We start from the raw sequence: 20,420 nt of genomic DNA on the forward strand, positions 1-20,420 counted from the left end.
TATATAGTGAATTAAAGCAAAAACAGTATGGTGGGAGGAGAATGGTAATGAGTAAGGTGAAGTGTGGGAGGAAGTGAGTGACAGCCAGTGGCAGGCTGCCACTTCCTGCCACTGCCACTCAGCATACCAACTTAGTGATTCGTTATGGTGAACACGAATGTAGATACATACTTATATATATGACGTCTGTATATAGTAAATAAAAGAAAAAACAGTATGGCGGGAAAAGAATGTGGGCGAGTGAGGTGTTGAGGGAGTGAGTAGCAGCGAGTGGCTGGCTGATGTGTGGCAGTCACTCCTCGTTGCTTTATAACTCATAATACCAACTTAGTGGTTCATTATGGTGAACAAAACCTGCAGATACTTATATATAACCTGTGTATATAGTGTAATAACCGACAAAGTATTTGCTCACTGTTTGATGAACATAATTGAATCAACAATATGCACACCATATTTTTCAGTACAGCGATGATTCACTCATTTTATTATAAAAATATATCAAACTACACACTATTGAATAATATTACAGCAAAAAAAAAACTATGAAAAATCAATCAGACATATTGAAATAATTAGGTAATTATCTCTTTGTGGCCACTCCTGCCTGACAGCTGGGAGCAACAGACCATCTGAGACGCATGCTGAGTCAGCGCCTGTTTTTTGCCAGACTTACTCCCCCAATAGCAGGCAATATATGCCACTTACAATTTTTTTATTATTTTTCCCATGATCAGAGAACACAAACTAACAGGTTTAGAAGAACATTTTTTTTTTTGGTATGCGCCTGTGGGTGACAAATGCTAATTAGCCCTGAGCAACACGAGGGTTAAACCTTGCATGCAACGCTAAAGCTGCCTGCACCCAAATATCAGTCTCAGTGGACTGGGTGAATGGAGTACAAGCAAAGAACACCACTCGTAAGACTCCGGGTCATAGGTATCACTAACCCCAACAAGCAGCAAGGCGGAGGCAGATGGTGAATGTCACCCCAAAACTGGGGGACAGAGCAACCTTCAAACTTGCACAAGGCAAGGTGAGCCTCAGAGGTCTCCTACATTGGACCACTGAGCCCCAATGGGGGTTTCTAGGGCCCTTAGGCTGACTGCTAAGGGAAGCCCAGGCCAAGTACTGCTAACCGGTTATCCCAGAGCTACCAAGCAAACCGAACCGAACCTCCTGTGACGTGTGCAAGCACGGGAACCTAGTGGAAGGCCACCAAAAACCTACCTGTGGTCCTACCACCACACCTGGCAGACCCATCAGGCAACACAAAACCAAACCAAAAGAAAACCCCTGCAAAAGCACAACATGTCCAGGAGAACAGAACAAGTCGCTATGCGTATATCAGACAAATGTACAGTACCTCGCGCCCCAGTCAGTGACGAAACTACCTCCTAACCCAACGGAAATAGGAGTAAGAACCACCCCAGCTGAACTCCCAATGGCGGGCAATCACCGAGCAGTGACAGAACCACACGGAGGAAGCTGCTCCTGAACGGCTCATGGAAGATAACCCTGAGGCCGCAAAGGCAGTATTTACAGGGCACCTAGGGAAGGCAGCCCAAGGTGCATGCAGCCCCTGTACTCTTGTGTTACGTCTGGCTCACACACCACCAAAACAGAGCAACAACACCACACTGAAGCACTATGCAAAGAGTGGAGCCAGTAGAAATCGACCGTCACCAACAGCCTCTTGAACTGAGGAGAGTTGCCAGCGTGGAGGTCTGGGATCCACCTGTCCCCCTCTGGGGGGTGGGGGTGGGGGGTTGCGCAGAGGGATGTGCGGTGTTTGTGGTGACATCATACTTGTTTCCTTGGTTTTGATTGGGGTCTGATTTTGATCCGTTGCTAGTTTGGGTCTCGGTTTGCAATTTATTTGATCAGCAGTAGTTTGTTTTGGAATTCCTACTTTTCTGGGTGCCTGCCCTGGTACATGGCAGACAAAGACTGCTTCCAATTTCATGGGGGTGTCTTTAGGCCACTGTTCCTCATGCCTCTTTTGAGGGGGGGCCAGGTTCTGGCTCTGGTCCATGGTAGGCTTAGAACTCCTTCGATTGACTGTTACCACGGTCTAATATACTATATACACATCAGCCCGGTATAGCTCCAGGGAGCCGAAGTGACTCTCCACAGAAATGGAATCATTATAGGAAGAGGCCAAACCCCCAAACATACTAGCGATACAAAAATGCAAGAAACAATTACACGGCAGTGAGGAGAGAAGCAGAAAGAAATTTTGAAAAAGGGATTGCAGACAAATGTAAAACAGAACCAGGTCTATTCTATAAATTCCTAAACAACAAATTGCAGGTAAAGGATAATATTCAGAGGTTGACATAGGGAAATAGATTCACGGAAAATGAAAAGGAAATGTGTGAAACATTAAACGAAAAGTTCCAAAGTGTGTTTGTACAAAATGAAATCTTCAGGGAACCAGACACAATAAGAATTCCAGAGAACAACATAGAGGTGTCTAGAGACAAAGTGGAAAAAATGCTCAAGGAACTAAGTAAGAACAAAGCAGTTGGTCCAGATGGAGTTTAACCATGAGTTTTCAGATAATGTGCACCTGAGCTCAGCATTCCTCTTCAACTGATTTTTCAGGCATCCCTGTTTACAGGAGTTGTAGCTGATGTGTGGAAAAACGCTAACATAGTTCCAATCTACAAAAGTGGCAGCAGGGAAGACCCCCCTTAATTATAGACCTGGATCATTGACAAGTGTAATAGTCAAAATATTGGAAAAAATAATTAAAACTAAATGGGTAGAACACCTGGAGAAAAATTAAATAATATCAGACAGACAGTATAGTTTTCGGTCTGGAAGATTCTGTGTAACGAACTTACTCAGTTTCTATGATTGAGCCACAGAGATATTACAGGAAAGAGATGGTTGGGTTTACTGCATCTATCTGGATCTAAAAAAGGCTTTCGACAGAGTTCCCCATAAGAGGTTGTTCTGGAAACTGGAACATATTGGAGGGGTGACAGGTAAGCTTCTAACATGGATGAAAAATTTCCTAACTGACAGAAAAATGAGGGCCATAATCAGAGGCAAGGTATCGGATTGGAGGAATGTCACAAGTGGAGTACCACAGGGTACTCCACTTGTGGTTCGTGCACCGGTAATATTCATTGTCTACATAAATGATCTACCAGTTGGAATACAGAATTATATGAACATGTTTGCTGATGATGCTTAGATAATAGGGAAGATAAGAAACCTAGATGATTGCCATGCCCTTCAAGAAGACCTGGACAAAATAAGTATATGGAGCAACACTTTGCAAATGGAATTTAATGTGAATAAATGCCATGTTATGGAATGTGGAATTGGAGAACATAGACCCCACGCAACCTATAAATTATGTGAGAAATCTTTAAAGAATTCTGACAAAGAAAGGGATCTAGGGGTGGTTCTAGATAGAAAAGTATCACCTGAGAACCACATTACGAACATTGTGCAAGGAGCCTATGCTACACTTTCTAACTTCAGAATTGCTTTTAAATACATGGATGGAGAAATATTAAGAAATTGTTCACAATTTTTGTTAGACCAAAGCTGGAATATGCAGCGGTTGTATGGTGCCCATATCTTAAGAAGCACATCAAGAAACTGGCAAAGGTGCAACGACATGCCACTAAGTGGCTCCCAGAACTGAAGGACAAGAGCTACAAGGAGAGGTTAGAGGCATTAAATATGCAAAAACTAGATGATAGAAGAAAAAGAGGCGATATGATCACTACGTACAAAATAGTAACAGGAATCGATAAAATTGATAGAGAAGAATTCCTGAGACCTGGAACGTCCAGAACACGAGATCATAGATTTAAACTAACGAAACAAAGCTGTCGGAGAAATATAAGAAAATTCACTTTTGTAAACAGAGTGGTAGACGGTTGGAACAAGTTAGATGAGAAGGTGGAGGAGGCTACCCCGGAAGGGGGAAATCCCAGAGACCGCCCGAGTCTCAAGACCATGGAAGCCCCACCCCGATCCCGAACTCACAAACAGTAAGGATTCGGATGCTGACAAGGGGGCGTGAAAGGAACAAAACCGAAGCGTTCAACACCCCCAAGCCCCGTCACACCAACCAAAACGGTGCTTCCGGGGAGCAAATGATCCAGAGGGTTGCACCACTGAAACTCAACTGGCAACACCCATGCTGCCTGCACCCGCAGAGTCAGCATAAGACTGGGTAAACGAGCCACAAACATGCAACAAAACTCGCAGGGCTCTGGGTCAAAGGTGCCACCGACCCCACAGGCAGCAGACGGAGGCAAAACAGTGAGTGTCACCCTGAGACAAGGGGACAGAGAAACCCTTGAACTCGCACAAAGCGAGGGGGGACTCTGGGGTCACACCATCGGACCCACGCGCCCAAGTGGGGTTTCCCAGGGTCCTGAGCGTTTACCTATAGGGACTCATGCCCAGGTAATCCCAGGCAGGGTACTGCTAACCGGCGCCAACAAATACCAAACAACTTTCTAAGAACTGAACCCCCAGGACGTGTACACTCACGGGGACCTAACAGGGGAAACCACCGGAAAAAGGAGGAGTTCTCACTATGCAGGGGGTAAGAACAAAGGCAGACCGCCCCCCCCCAACCAGGCAGACAAATGAAAAAAGAAAACCCCACAAGAGGACAACATACCCAGGCAAAACAGAGTTGGCCATTATGATTGGTGAAAACAAGCTGCGCAGTACTCTGTGCCCCTACCAATGCAACCTGTCCCCTACCCTATGGCAAACAAAGGAGACAGAACACTCTAGCACACAGAGGGCGGCTGAAAACCAAGCAGTAAACGGCCTAGAAGGGACAGAACCCAAGGAACTTGTTGAAGATGGCCCCAAGCCCCAAGGGCAGTACTTACAGGTCACCTTGGGAAGGAAACCCCAGGCGCATGCAGCCCGAGTACCGGAGAATCACTCCCGCCTCACGCACCATCTAGAAGACAATCACCACACACTAGGTACAGTGCTGAAACAAGAGCACGGAGCCAGAGCACACGACCTCAGCCTCTAGCATCAGCCTTAGAACTGACAGGTGGATAGCCGGCGCGGGGGTCTGGGGCTTCCCCTTCCCCCTCCTGGGGAGGGGGGAAGCTGTGCAGACAGCGGCGCGGTGACGTGTGATGTCATGCTTGTTTGCTCGTTTCTTTTAAGGGAGTTCTATCCACTTGTTCAGCTTGTGGTAGCAATAATTTCACCAGAATAGGGGTTTGTTTTGGGATGCTTACCTTTCTGGGTGCCTGACCCAGTCGATGGCAGACATAGAATTCTTCCAACCACACGGGGGTTTCTATAGGCCATTGCTCCCATGCCTCTCTGAGGGGGCCAGGTTCTGGCTCGTGGTCCCCGGTAGGCCCACAGAACTCCATACATATAACTGATGCCAATGTCTGACATTAGCATATCAGCCTAGTAAGTTCCGGGGAGCCGAAAGGGATCCCCCAAGAAAAGCTTATTGACAGAGTCCCACACAAGACGCTGTTCTCAAACCTGGAACATGCCGGAGGAATGACAAGGAGACTTCTGACATGGATGAAAAATTTTCTAACTGACAGACAGATGAGGGCAGTAATCAGAAAATTTATCTGAATGGAGGAGCATTACTAGCGGAGTAACGCCAGTTCTTGCACCGGTAACGTTAATTGTCTACATAAATGATCTATCAGAAGGAAAATAGAATTATATGAACATGTTTACAGATGATGCTAAAATACTGCGGAAGATAGGAGACGAATATGATTGTAATGCCCTTCAAATTGATCTAGATCAAGTACTGTAAGTGCATGGAGCATCAAGTGGCAAATGGAATTCAATGTAAATCAATGCTATGTTATGGAATGTGGAATTGGAGAAAATAGACCCCACACAACATATAAATTATGAGGAAAGGCATAACAGAACTCTAATAAAGAACGAGACCCAGGGGTGGTTTTGGAAAGTAAGCTGTCGCCAAAAGAAACACAAAGAACATTATGAGAGGAGCGTATGCGTCACTTTACAACTTTAGAATTGCTTTTAATTATATGGTGGTGAAATACTAAAGAAACTGTTCATGACTTTTGCGAGACCAAAATTGGTAAATGCAGCAGTTGAATGGTGCCCAAATCTCAAGAAGCACATGAGTAAACTGAAAATGGTGCAACGGCATGCAACAAAATGGGATCCTGAACTGAAAAACAAGAGTAACGAGGAAAGACTAGAGGCATTAAAAACTAGCAAAACCAGAAGATAGAAGAGAGAGAGATAATATGATCACTACTTACAAAATACTAACAGGAATCTACCAAATTGACAAAGAGGAATTCCTGAAACCAGCAACTTCACGAACAAGATGGGCATAGATTCAAGCGAGGGAAAAAGACATGCCAAAAAATATTAGAAAGTTTTCTTTTGCACACAGAGTGGCAGACAGTTGGAACAAACTAAGTGAGGTGGTGGTGAAGGCCAAAACCGTTGGTAATTTCAAAGCATTATACGACAAAGAGTACTGGGAAGACGGGACACCACAAGCATAGCTTTCATCCTGTAACAACACTTAGGTAATTACACACGTAAAGAACTTGGCCGTGAACTCGGCCACGGTTGTGTTCTGGGTTGGTCAAGTTAGTACCACCGTGGTCAAGTTAGTACCACCGTGGTCAAGTTAGTACCACCGTGGTCAAGTTAGTACCACCGTGGTCAAGTTAGTACCACCGTGGTCAAGTTAGTACCACCGTGGTCAAGTTAGTACCAACGTGGTCAAGTTAGTACCACCGTGGTCAAGTTAGTACCACCGTGGTCAAGTTAGTACCACCGTGGTCAAGTTAGTACCAACGTGGTCAAGTTAGTACCACCGTGGTCAAGTTAGCACCACCGTGGTCAAGTTAGTACCACCGTGGTCAAGTTAGCACCACCGTGGTCAAGTTAGTACCACCGTGGTCAAGTTAGCACCACCGTGGTCAAGTTAGTACCACCGTGGTCAAGTCAGTTAAGGCAGGCGACCGGGAGTCACCAGGTCACGAGTTCAAGTCATTCCATTGCTTCCATATAAATATATAATGTAACATCTATCTTTACTGTCAATAAAGTTCTATCTATTTGTACTGTCAAATATATCATATCTATTTCTACTATATATATATTATAATTATGTCTTCAATTATAAATGAATTGTTTATTTAAAATAATAAATCTTCAGCCCTTATACTCCCACAGAAGTAAATTCAAAGAATTAATAATAACCCAGTAGCACTAAATAATTATATTATACAGTGGCACCTCGACTTACGATAATTTCGAGTTACGATATAAATTTGATAGAAAAATGCGACTCGACTTACGATATTCGTTAATACACGTTCTGGTCGACCGAGCGCATGGTTCCCGGTCACACGGGCCGACCTCCCTCAGTTTACTAGAGCCGACTGCTTAGTGAAGATCACGCGTATAAGAAATTCCATTTTTATAGTGATTTTTTTGCATTTTGAACATAAAACTGATTATTATATATCATGCCATGGGTCCCAAGAAAGTCAGTGGTAAGGTTCATTCAACATATGAAAAACACATGTGAGGATGACCATAGAGGCAGCTGAGCAAATTTCTTCAGGGAAAGAAGAGGCAGAACAGAATGTCCCTTCCTCAACAATTAGAAAGTGGTGTAGACTGTGAGAAGAAATGCAAACTTTCGTTGAAACGACTCACCCAGAGCAAGCTCTAGTAGGCCGTTGCCTTAACCTTTTCAATGACACTGTGATGCCTCACTATAGATAAATGTTAAAACGAAGGAGAAAACAAGTGTCACTAGACAATTTTTAGTGAGACAAACTAGCAGTGAGCCACAACCAGGTCCTTGTGGTGTTCAGGCAAAAACGTAGGAGAGAGAGTACCCCAGAGAAATCATCACTGCCTGATGTGATAATGGAAGGGGACTCCCATTCCAAACAGTAACCCCTCTCCTCCTCCACCCTCATCACCATCTTCCATACACTATCATGAGTCCTCCATAAAGATAAGATAAACATATGAACTGTATTGTAGTTAGAGAAAAGAATTGTATTCAGTATAAAATGTATTTGTAAGTTAATATTTTTGGGGGTGGGGAACTGATTAATTCAATGCCTTTTATTTCTCGTGGGAAAAATCGATTCGGCTTACGATATTTCGACTTACGATCCATCTCCGGGAACGGATTGCCATCATAAATCGAGGCCCCACTGTATAAACAAACAATTTTGAAGTAATGAAATGAAACTCACATTTAATTAAATATTTTACCCCATTATCATTTAATTTTCACTATACCAAAAACAATAATCACATTAAAAATAATGAGAAACCTTTAAACGTAATTCACTTACCAGTATGTCATACCAGGAATTGTCAAATCTACCACACAATGTTCTCTCATGGTATCCTTAATCCTACTGTTGCGATCACTTTCTGCCTGACTGTGTATTATTTCTCGGTCCACAACCTGCAATGAAAATAAGTACCAGTACAAGTACAATACTGTATACAGGTGTTAATATGTTAATATTCTTATAAATCAGCAATGAAACCAAATATTGTAATGAAAAGTCAGTCATACTTACATATACATACATACATCCATCCATCCATAAATACTGTACATACATACATACGTACACACACAGTGGAACCTCAGCTGACGACTGCCCTAGAGAACGAATTTTTTGGAATACGATGTCAAAATCATCTAAAATTTGAATTGGATTAAGATGGTTTACTTGGAAGACGACGTCTGTTCGCACAGGTATGGGTTGAATGAGCACGTGGTGCTGGGGGTCTGGCACTCTCTGTTTTACAAGTCTATCTCGCATAGTGTACAATACTGTAGTACAATAATGTATTGTACTATAGATAGTAAGAAAAACCTTAACACTTTTGCACCGGGGACGACACATCGGTGCGCCAAAAATGAAAAACCAGCTTTGAATGTAATTAAACGCCATTTTCTGGGAGAGACCCGGAAGCTTCCCCAGATCTATATGGGCTGATATGCTAATGTCAGACTCTGGCATCAGTCATGTGTATGGAGTTCAATAGGCCTACCGGGGACCACAAACCAGAACCTGGCCCCCTCAGAGAAGCAAGGAGAGCAATGGCCTATAGACACCCCCGTGGTGGAAGCTTCTATGTCTGCCATCGGGCACCCAGAAAGGTAAGCGTCCCGAAACAAACAGCTATTCTGGTAAAAATTCCTACCAAAAGCCGAACTAGTGGATAGAACTCCTCAAACAAAAAACAAGCAAACTAGCATGACGTCAAACGTCAACGCGCCGCCATCTGCGCAGCTCCCCACTCCCCGGGAGAGGGTAGGGGGAGCCCCAGACCCCTCACGCCGGCGATCCACACCCCAGGTCTGAGGCTGGATGTCAAGAAAACGCAAAAAAACTGCCGACCGGAGGAGGGAGGGAGGAAGGGATGCCAGCGAGCCTCCGGGTCTCACCCAGAAAATGCCATTTCATTACATTCAACCCTGGTTTTCTGGGGGCTCCCCGAAGCTAACTACTCACAGATAAAAACACAGGGACTTACCCGGGAGGCAGTCGCTGCTCACTCCTCAACTTGAAGTCGCGACAACCGGCTGCAACTGCCGGCCCAAAGCAACACAGGCCCGACTGGGCCCAGGAACATTAACAAGATAACGAGCAGCCAGGACCCTGTTCGAGCGCCAGCGCACCCAAATGTCGGACCAAGACATGTTGCCAAAAACGGCAGCAAGGGCGGCGAACTTACAGACGTCATGGGCACAGGAATAGACCACAGGCTGGCTAGACTTAATAACCCTGCGGATGACCCGGGAGATCCGAACCTGCGAACAGGGAAGAAGGGAAACCGGATGAACCCAAAGCGCGTCCCTGGACACAGAAGCCTTAGCACGCAAATAACGGCGGATGGCCGCAACTGGACACAAAACATGATGCACCCCCGGCAAACCAACCAAGCATCAACAACCCAAGGACCCATCCGGAAAGCAGCATTCTTCTCATTCTTCGAGAAGAAAGTCTCATTCTTCGCCAGAAAAGAAGGAGACGGCTGCAGACGAACAAACCGATCACCCCTACCAAAAGAGCAAAAACTCCTGCACTAGAAGAGAGCATGAAGCTCCCTGACTCAACCACAGAAACCAATGCCAACAAGAAAAGAGCCTTAAGAAACAATCCTGAACCGAAGGGGCCACAACAAACCGAGGAGAAGAAGAAAAGAGAGTACTCTGTCCAAAGACCAGGACGGCTCAGGCAGAGCATGAATAGGCTAGAGGTGAAACAACGCACTAGACAGCTTGCGAAATGGAGCAGAAGTAACATCAATGCCGAACGCAAGCTGAAGCGGCTTTGCCAGCACCACACAATAAGAGGCGACAGTGTTAGGTATAAGATGACGGTCCCTGAAACAACTAAGAAAGTAAGGAAAGCACTATCCTAACAGATAATGTATCAAAATGACGAAGACGCAATAAGAATTTGAAGGACCGCCAGGAAACTTCATACTGCCGCCGAGAAGCCCTCAGGTGGGACAATAACAAGGAAGCCACCTGCTCACCATAGAGATGATGATAAACCCGAGTCAGAAACACCATACACGAAGACTCGAGGAGAAGAACAAACCAGCCACGTAACGCACCGGTCGGATCTGCTGAAAGAGGCTGAGCCGCGGGAAAACCTTCGGGTTCGGACACCGTGCAAGCAGCGACTAAAACCACGGCTGGGCCAGCCACCAAGGAGTTAAGAGAACGACTCTCTCCCTGGTAGTCTCCAAGCAAGCCAGGACCTGGAGCAACAGCGGAACCGTGGGAGTGGGGGGAGGGGGGAGGTACAGGAACCTCCCATCTCGACCAGTCCTGCCGAAATGCATCTACCCCAACAGCCTCACAGTCGGGGAAGGGCGTCACATAAACGGAAGGCGCCGCGACCCCGCCGCTGCGAAGAGGTCCACCTTGGGGCGCCCGAACGTCTGGCAGAGCCAACAGAATGAGTCTGCGTCGACCGTCCATTCTGTGAGTGGGGAATGAAACAGGACAAGCCATCCGCCAAGACGTTGGACACACGCACGTGAACTGCCAGGAGAGCCAAACCCGAGAACTCAGCAGACGCGTCACCCATAGCGACCAGCCCCAAAGAGCCAAGGACCGCATCGAACCCCCACAATAAACCACCTGAGAGCAGTCTGAATGGAGCCAGATAGTCGAACCGCGGGTGACCCGAATCCTCTGAACAGCAAACCACACCTCCGCGAACTCCCGCACTGTGCTGTGGGACCGACGGAAGGACGGACCCCACCGTCCCTGGCCGGCCTGGTGAGCGCTGGTCACAAAGCCACAGCCGAGAGACCGATGCACAGTGAACACGCGTTAAGGCACTGAACCTTGAAAACCCTTAAGAGGAAGCCGGCGATTGAAGCAGCGGACTCAAAGCCCCCAGGGGACGAACCCAGTGATTGCGAAAGATGCAGAAGAGACGGTCCCGAAGGAACCAAAACAACCGGTAAGCCAAATCTGACCCAGCGGGTAGGCCAGCATCACGAAGTTCAGGCTTCCGCACAACCCCTCGAGCAACCGCCTGATGACCCGGGAGCGCCCCAGAAACAGGAGCAAGCGAGACCTGCAGCCACAGGAGAGATTCTGGAGGGAGAGACAAGGAAACGGTCCAAGAGTCCCACACAAACCCAGCCATGTCCAAACTTGGGTGGGAACTAGATGGGACGTCCTCCAGTTCACCAAGAAACCCAAACCCGGCGAGCTGTGAAAGCACCAAATCCCTGGCAGACAAGCAGACCGGCTGGGAGCCCAAACCAGCCAGTCGTAGAGGTAGGCCAACACCTGAACATCTAAGAGATATAGACGGGCCACAACAACCCGTGTAAGGCATGTTAACACGCGAGGTGCCAGGATCAACCCGAATGGAAGACAACGGAAGCGGTAACCTTGACGCCCCACAAACAAAACTTAGCCAGTCCCTGAACCCCGGATGAATCGAGACGTGCCAATAAGCGTCCCAGAGGTTCAGGGACACCATCCAAGCACCCGGCTCCAACAGAAGCCAGAACTGGAACAGCATAGTCATCCGAAAGGAGGGGCAATGAACCCAAGGGTTCAGACGGGACAAGTCTAGAATGAACCGCAGGTCCGCAGTCCCGTTTTGGGACCGGGAACAGACGGGAAACCCATCTGAGGGATGACATCGTTTCGACCACGCCCAAGCAAACCCACTCCAAGATGACCTGACAGAGCGCAGGGGAAGAGGCCTGGCCCGCCAACCCTGAACCTCCCGAAGGAGGAGGACCGACCGCCCAACGCCACCGCAAGCCGTAAGAAACTACCCAAAACGCCCACAAATCGTGAGACCATGCATGAGCGAACAGTGCAAGCCTCCCCCCCCCCAATGCCCCATCAACGGGGCAAACTGCGAAAGGGGATGACACCCCTTTCCGTTTGAGGGAGCCGGTCGGCCGAGCGGACAGCACACGGGACTTGTGATCCTGTGGTCCTGGGTTCGATCCCAGGCGCCGGCGAGAAACAATGGGCAGAGTTTCTTTCACCTTATGCCCCTGTTACCTAGCAGTAAAATAGGTACCTGGGTGTTAGTCAGCTGTCACAGGCTGCTTCCTGGGGGTGGAGGCCTGGTCGAGGACCGGGCCGCGGGGACACTAAAAAAAAAGCCCCGAAATCATCTCAAGATAACCTCAAGATAACCCTTACGAGACCCAGAACCCCGCACAGAGCGAACACCGCGCTGAACAGACAAAGGCAGGTCCAAAGGCAGAGCCGAACCTGAAACCAGAACCTGTGGCCTACCACGACGAAAGGAACCCCGAGCCCTGACACGATCCATTTGGGAAGACCCCCCACGGGACCCCCCGGAAAACCCACAAGTCCAACATAGGACGGCAAGTAGCCGAGGCAGGCTGAATATACTGTGCCACGGCAGAATCCTCAAAAAAGAGAGGACAAAAAGGCAAAAGCAACCTAAGAGTCAAGGCCCAAGCAGATTCCAAGGAGGAGGCAAGCACTGCCTGCCGACACGCGAGCCGGGAAGCATAAAACAAGGAAACCACATCCTGCAGGATCGGCGCGAAAAGATTCAACATGGCAGCCGACGAGCGAGCCACCGAGCCCAAGGCTCTGGACCCAGGAACAGCCCCAAGAGTCCCAACATCCGACCGGAGCCAGTCCGAAGAAAGGCCAACGCAAGGCCAACGCCAAAAGACCCCGGGCACGCAAGTCCTCAGCAACCAGCATAGCCGAGAGAGATGGAATCTGCACATGGAGGTGAACGACACCAACATCACGCAGAAGGGCAGGGGACAAACACTCATTGAGGTGCTCAAGGCCGCCCCCCAGGAAAACCTGAACAACCGTCGACACCTCCCGCCACTCAAGCGTGCGGTAATGACAGAAGGAGTGCCAAGCCTCCAGGGTAAAAACAGGACAGTCCGCCAGCCAGGAAGACTCCGGAATCTCGTAACAGACCCAGAAAGGGAACGAAGTCCCAAACCTGAACGTCGCAGGATCCATCACGTTGGCATAATCCGGGTAATGCAGGAGGTTTGCCGCAAAGGCTGCCCGCAACGCAGAAGGCTGGATGCAGGAAGCCGAAAACCTCCAGAAAGACGGAACCGAGGCATCCGGGGGAACACACAACCGAACCCGAGGAGGGGCTGATACCAAATCCAATTCCTGCGCAGAGGGGGGGGGGGGAAAGAGAACCCCACTCCTTGTAACAATAAGCCCCGCTCGAAAGGCAGAAAAACCCAGGCGGGGTCCAACGGGGCCCAAGGCCCCAAAGCCAACCCCTCCCCAGCCCCAAGACCCTCCACCGAATGTCCCGGGGCCGAGTCATCCCCCAAAGCACCGACCTCAAAAGACAAGGCCGGCGCAGCCGCAAAACCCAGATGGAAGAAGGCCCACTGGTCAGACCCGGAGGCTTCAGCTGGGGGCGAGACTCAAATGCCTCCGTCACCACACCGGAAGGGGCATCCTTTGACACTGCCCGAGTCTCAAGACCATCTAAACCCCACCCCGACTCTGAAACCCTCAGATGTTTTTACCCCCGGAAGCAGGGGCGGGGGACCAGAACGAACCACAGGAGGGGAAGAACGAGGAGGTGCGGACTGAACCAAGGTCGAGGCGACCCCCACCTCCAAGTCTGGGTCCCTAAAAGCAAAATGGGGCAGCCTCGGGGCATCCGAGTGAGCAACCAACCTAGTGCGTTGCAAGAGCCGAAACAGCACCTGCAACGCCGCGCTGCTGTACCCTCATGGAATCATCATGGGATTGGGTAAACTGAGTCACGAATAGGCAACAATACTCACAGGACTCAGGGTCAAAAGTGTCACCGACCCAACAGGCAGCGTGATGGAGGCAAAAACAGTGAGGGTCACCTCGAGACAAGGGACCGAGCAACCCTCAAACTCGCATAAAGTGAGGGGGGGACTCCGAGGACACATCCATCGGACCCACACATCCCCTAGGGGATTCCCAGGGTCCTGAGCGTTTACTATAAGAGGACTCGAGCTCATGTAATCTCAGGCAGGGTGCTGCTAACCGGCTACCCAAAACTACCAAACAACATTCTACAGCTGAACCTTAGAGACGTGTACACTCACAGGGACCTAGGAGGGGGCACCAACAAAATATCTGTATGTGGGCGAGCACAAGTTACAACGAATGCAGATCCCCCAACCAGGCAAGAATAAAAAGAAACACAAAACCCCGCAAGAAGACAACGTACCCCAAGGAACAGAGCCGGCCGCTGTGAATGGTAAAAACAAGCTGCGCAGCACCCTGCCTTCAACCCTAAGGTAAACAAGGGAGACAAAACACCCAAGTACCCGAAAAGTCGAAAAACTGAGCAGTGAAACAGCCCAGCAAAGGCAGGACCCAAAGAACCTGAGGAAGGTAACCCCAGGCTCCAAGGGCAGTACTTACAGGACACCTAGGAAAGGGTACCTTAGACGCATGCAGCCCGAGTACTGAAGACATACTCCTGGCTCTCGCACCCCTGGAAAACAGACACCACACACGAAGCACAGTGCTGAAAGACACTGGAGCCAGAGTACAGAACCGCTGCCTATAGCACCAGCCGAAAGAACTGAGGTATGGATCGCCGGCGTGAGGGGTCTGGGGCTCCCCCTTCCCCCTACCAAGGAGGGGGGAGCTGCACAGACAGCGGTGCGTTGACGTGTGACATCATGCTAGTTTGCTCGTTTTGGTTTGAGGATTTCAATCCACTAGTTCGGCTTTTGGTAGCAATTTTAACCAGAATAGGGGTTTGTTTTGGGACACTTACCTTTCTGGGTGCCTAACCCAGTCGATGGCAAACATAGAACACTTCCAACCACACGGGGGTTTCTATAGGCCATTGCTCCCCTTGCCTCTCTAAGGGGGCCAGGTTCTGGCTTGTGGTCCCTGGAAGGCCCATTGAACTCCATATGCATGACTGATGCCAAAGCCTGACATTAGCATATCAGCCCATATAGCTCCGGGAAGCCTTAGGGGCTCTCCCCAGAAAATTTGCTAAAATTCAGGTTTTTATCTGATTTTGGGGGGACTGGTTTTAAAATTGGTGCCAATGTCTTCCCATTTTTCGTGATGGTCCATGTGGCATCGAGGCAGTGCGACCCAGGAGGTAGCCTCATTGTTATAGTCCCATGCAAGTGGCCACTCCTACCTCCCCTCCCTGTGTGTAATGAAGTAGAACGGCCTATTGACATAGATCAAGTGCATGGGGGAGTTGTGTAAAACCCTGGTTTGTGTCTCGGAGAGGCTGCAGGATCTAAGTAAGGCCAGTAGAACTTCTGGTTTCAACTCTTTTGACCGTGTCGTAGCTCAGTCGATTAAGGCAGCATCTGGGATGCTCTCAGACGTAGGTTCGAATCCTCGTCACGGCCCTTGTGGATTTGTTCATAAGACACCTGGTGTTTTTCTTCAGCTATATCTTGCTCGGGTTAGGCCCAAAACTGAACAAACTATATCTAGGCAGTTCAGTTTTGGTTGCCGTACTATAGAATGGATATAAATCCACTTGAATGTGTCCAGTGTAGGATGACAAAGTTATTTCCCCAAATTAGAAACCTGTCATACGAAGAGAGATTAACAAAGCTTAAATTGCATTCACTGGAAAGGCGAAGAGTTAGGGGTGACATGATAGAGGTTTACAAAGTGGATGAATGGACATAACAAGGGGAATATTAATAGGGTATTAAAAGCATCAACACAAGACAGAACACAAAACAATGGGTATAAATTGGATAAGTTTAGATTTTGGAAAGAATTGGGTAAATACTGGTTCGGTAACAGGGTTGTTGATTTGTGGAACCAATTACCGCGTAACGTATGGAGGTGGGGTCCCTCGATTGTTTCAAACGTGGGTTGGACATGTATATGAGTGGGATTGGGTGGCTATAGATAGAAGCTGCCTCGTATGGGCCAATAGCCTTCTGCGGTTACCTTTGTTCTTATGTTCTTATGTTAACCCGTTCGACTGTGTGAATTGCTGCTTGAACAAGGGGTATACACCTGAGGTACTATCAGATTGCAGCGTGGTGGAAAATGAGCGTTGTAACACGAAAATTGATGTTATCGACAGGAAACAATACTAAACATTTGTGAGCAGGATATGGGGGTGTAGCGGGTGGGCCAATGGGTGCTTCCTCACGGGTAACGCATGGCCAAAAGTGTTAAAACCAACAAATAACCTTAAGTTGTGGGCCCAAGCGAATGCCTATGGTTAGTTGTACACCCAAATTGTAAAGCAGGTGGGACCCATGAGATGTAGAACAGGCAAACTTGACCTTTAGGAAAAACAGCTTACCTTCACTATTGCATATACAAGCTGAGAGATGCAAAAAATTAAATACAGTACTAAGCTTAATGAGCAGAAGCTCCTGAATATAAAGGACATGTCCCCATAAGAGCCCAAAAAAATTTAAAAGCCTAGACAAGAACTAAGATAGGAAAGAAAATATTTGCCTAGGCTACAACAAAATTTGTATGGTTTAATTTAAAACATTGCTACAAAAGTTTAAATAAAAACCTTACTTACCAAAGCAGTAGAATTAGGCAATATGGACAACCTAGTCTCTTACCATAACCATTGTCTTAACAATTAGCGGGCAAATATCAAGCTCAATATCTTAGTCAGTGTTGGGAACATGAACAAAAACTGCACCATGTCTTGAGTTTATCTTGAGTTTATCTTGAGATGATTTCGGGGCTTTTTAGTGTCCCCGCGGCCCGGTCCTCGACCAGGCCAGTTCATTACCTATCCTGATGTTTCTCTCAGGCTCAAATATATATTTTGCTAAGTTTTGACCAGGCTCACTTATGTATACTTCTATGACGCTGCTTACATACACACTTTTATTAAGTCTAGAAGCATCGAAAACAAAAGGTTTCCAAATTATTTTCTTGAATATCTTTCATATTACAGTTACTGTAGTACGTATACTATACTTTACGTTGTCAACACTTTTGCTACTACTGTAGTGGACTTTTATTTAGCAGGTGGCCAAGAACCAGAACCTTCAGTACTCTACTTTGTTAAAAAGTTGTTGTAGAGTTGGTACAGCATTTTACTTGCTGCTTTTATCATGAAGTCTAAATACAAAGACAGAGATGAATCTCACCTCGGCATCAATAGCAAGAAGTATTCGTAGAAAAATATCAACAGCATGAGGTCCCATTTGAAGCATTGATAGGAGGTCAGCCATGAATGAAGGCCAGCGAGACGGGTAATCCACAATAAACACCAGCGACAATAACTGAGCTGTCTTGTTCTGAATAAAAACCTGCAAGGTTTAAAACATATGATGAAAGACTGATAAAGTGTAATGAATAGTGTATATAAATAATACTTCTATAAGGAGCACAGAATGTACTGTATACACAGTTAAACACACCTACAAGTAACATTGGGTGAGCACTACACACATATATCACATGACATGATTACTAGGTGGAAGTAGGCCCAGGAGCTGAAGCTTAATTCATGTAAACAAAATTTTGTTGAGTATAAACCTGATAATAAATACCATACCTGAACTACATATACACAAATGACACTCAACAGAATGAACAATTTGGACAGGACCTATACCAAACACATCTTTGCTGATTGCCCAAGATCATAAAGATGACAGAAAATAAAGATTACGGACTATTAACAAAACCAGCGTTGAATGTAATGAAACGTCATTTTCTGGGTGAGACCCGGAGGCTCCCCGGAGGAATACCGGGCTGATGTGTATATATTAGACCGTGGCAACAGTCAATCGATGTAGTTCTAGGCCTCCCGGAGACCACGAGCCAGAACCTGGCCCCCTCAGATGAGACACGAGGAGCAATGGCCTATAGATACCCCCATGTAATTGGAAGCAGCCTATGTCTGCCATCTACCAGGTCAGGCTCCCTGAAAGGTAGGAATTCCAAAACAAGCTACAGCTGGTCAAAAATTGCAAACCGAAAACCAAACTAGCAAACAGAACTCCCCAATCGAAACAAAAGCAAACAAGCATGATGTCACCACAGCCGCCGCGCAGCTGTCTGTGCAATTCTCCCTCCCAGCAGGGAAAAGGGGGGTCCCAGACCTTCGGCGCTGGCTAGCCAATCCAAGTTCTGAGGCTGAATATAAAAAATAAAAAATAAAAATACGCCGACCAAAGGGAGGGAGGGATGCTGGAGAGCCTCCGGATCTCATCCAGAAAATAGCGTTTCATTACATTCAACGCTGGTTATCTGTGGAGAGCCCCTCCAGCTCTCCGAAGCTACCTAACCAAAGGTAAGGAAAAGAGGGACTTACCCAGGAGGCGGCTGCTACTCGCTCCTCAACTCGAAGTCGAGACAACTGGCTGCAACCTGCGATCCATGGCTACACACGCCCGAGAAGTGCAACATTAACGAGGTATCGTGTGGCCACGACCATGTCCGACCACCAAAAGCCCTCTCCTCAAATGTCAGCCCAGGACATATTACCAAACTCAGCAGCCAAAGTTGCAAACTTAAGAATGTTGTGGACATGGGGAAAGACTGACGGTTGTCTCGACTGAAAAATCATGCGGACGACCTGGGAGACCTGCGCCCTAGAATAGGGAAGAGGGGAAACCGGGTAAACCCAAAGCTTGTCCCCTGCCACCGAGGCCGTGGCGTGCAAGTAACGGGGAAGAACCACAACCGGACACAAAACGTGATGCACCCCCGCCCGAACCAACCAAGCATCAACAACCCAAAGACCCTTCCAGAAAGCAGCAGTCTCATTCATCACCAGAAAAGGAGACTGCTGCAAATGAACAAACCGACCACCAAGATCAAAAGAGCAGAAACTCCTGCGCCGGAGTAAAGCATGAAGCTTACCGACCCGGCCCACAGAAGCTAATGCCAACAAGAAAAAGAGCCTAAGAAAAACAGTCCTGAATCAAAGGGGCCACCACAAACCGAGGAGGAGAGAGAAAAGAGAGCACCCGGTCTAAAGACCAGGGCGGCTCAGGTGGTGCACGAGCAGGCCGGAGGTAAAACAAGCTTGTGGAACAGAGCAGAAGTGACATTCACCCCGAACGCAAGCAGAAGCAGCTACGCCAGTGCCGCATGATATAAAGAGACAGCATTCGACATAAGATGACGGTCCTGAAACAACCAAGAGGGAAAGGGCAAAACAACCCAATCAAAAATTGAAACAACCAACGAAGAGACAAAAAGTGCCGAAAGAACCGCCAGAAAACTTCATACTGCCACCTAGACGAAACTCGCAGGTCGGACATCATCAAAAAAGCCACCTGATCACCATACAAGTAGTGATAAACCCACTTCAAAAAGACCAGACACAAAGAGTGGAGGAGGAGATTGAACCAGCCACATACCGGACTGGACCAATCTGCTGAAAGAGGCGGAGCCGAGGGAAGACCCTCGGGTTCGGACACTGAGTAAACAGCACCTGAAACCAGGGCTGGGCCGGCCACCAAGGAGCTAACAGAACTACCCTTTCCTGGTAAGTCTCCAAGCAAGCCAGGACCTGGAGCAACAATCCAATATTATCAACAGGGACAGGTAACCCCACCTCGACCAGTCCATTCGAAAGGAATTGACCCCCGATGGCCTCACAGTCGGGGGAGGGCGCCACATATACAGTGGGGTCTCGATTTACGATGGTAATCCATTCCCAGAGACATACCGTAAGTCGAAATATCATAAGTCGAAACGATTTTTCCCATAAGAAATAAAAGGAATTGAATTAATCCGTTCCGCACCGTCAAAGATATTAACTTAAAAATACATTTTATACTGAATACAATTTTTTTTCTCCAACTACAATACAGTACATATGTTTATCATATCTTAATGGAGGACTCTTGATGGCATATGGAAGATGGTGAGGAGGGGAGGAGGAGAGGTGTTACTGTTTTGAAGG

The 20,420-nt window shown here is 47.6% G+C and overlaps 1 protein-coding gene across 1 annotated transcript in view; it reads right to left on the reverse strand.

Moving 5' to 3' along the window:
* Positions 1-20,420, reverse strand: part of LOC123761798 (exportin-T) — a 209,248-nt gene that overhangs the window by 162,226 nt on the left and 26,602 nt on the right. The window contains 3 exon segments of the mRNA XM_045748017.2: positions 8,355-8,377; positions 8,380-8,470; positions 17,647-17,808. Of these exon segments, the coding sequence (XP_045603973.2) occupies positions 8,355-8,377; positions 8,380-8,470; positions 17,647-17,808 (276 nt within the window).

This window comes from Procambarus clarkii, chromosome 24 (assembly GCF_040958095.1).
Source record: "Procambarus clarkii isolate CNS0578487 chromosome 24, FALCON_Pclarkii_2.0, whole genome shotgun sequence".
In the NCBI taxonomy this organism is placed as follows: domain Eukaryota; kingdom Metazoa; phylum Arthropoda; class Malacostraca; order Decapoda; family Cambaridae; genus Procambarus; species Procambarus clarkii.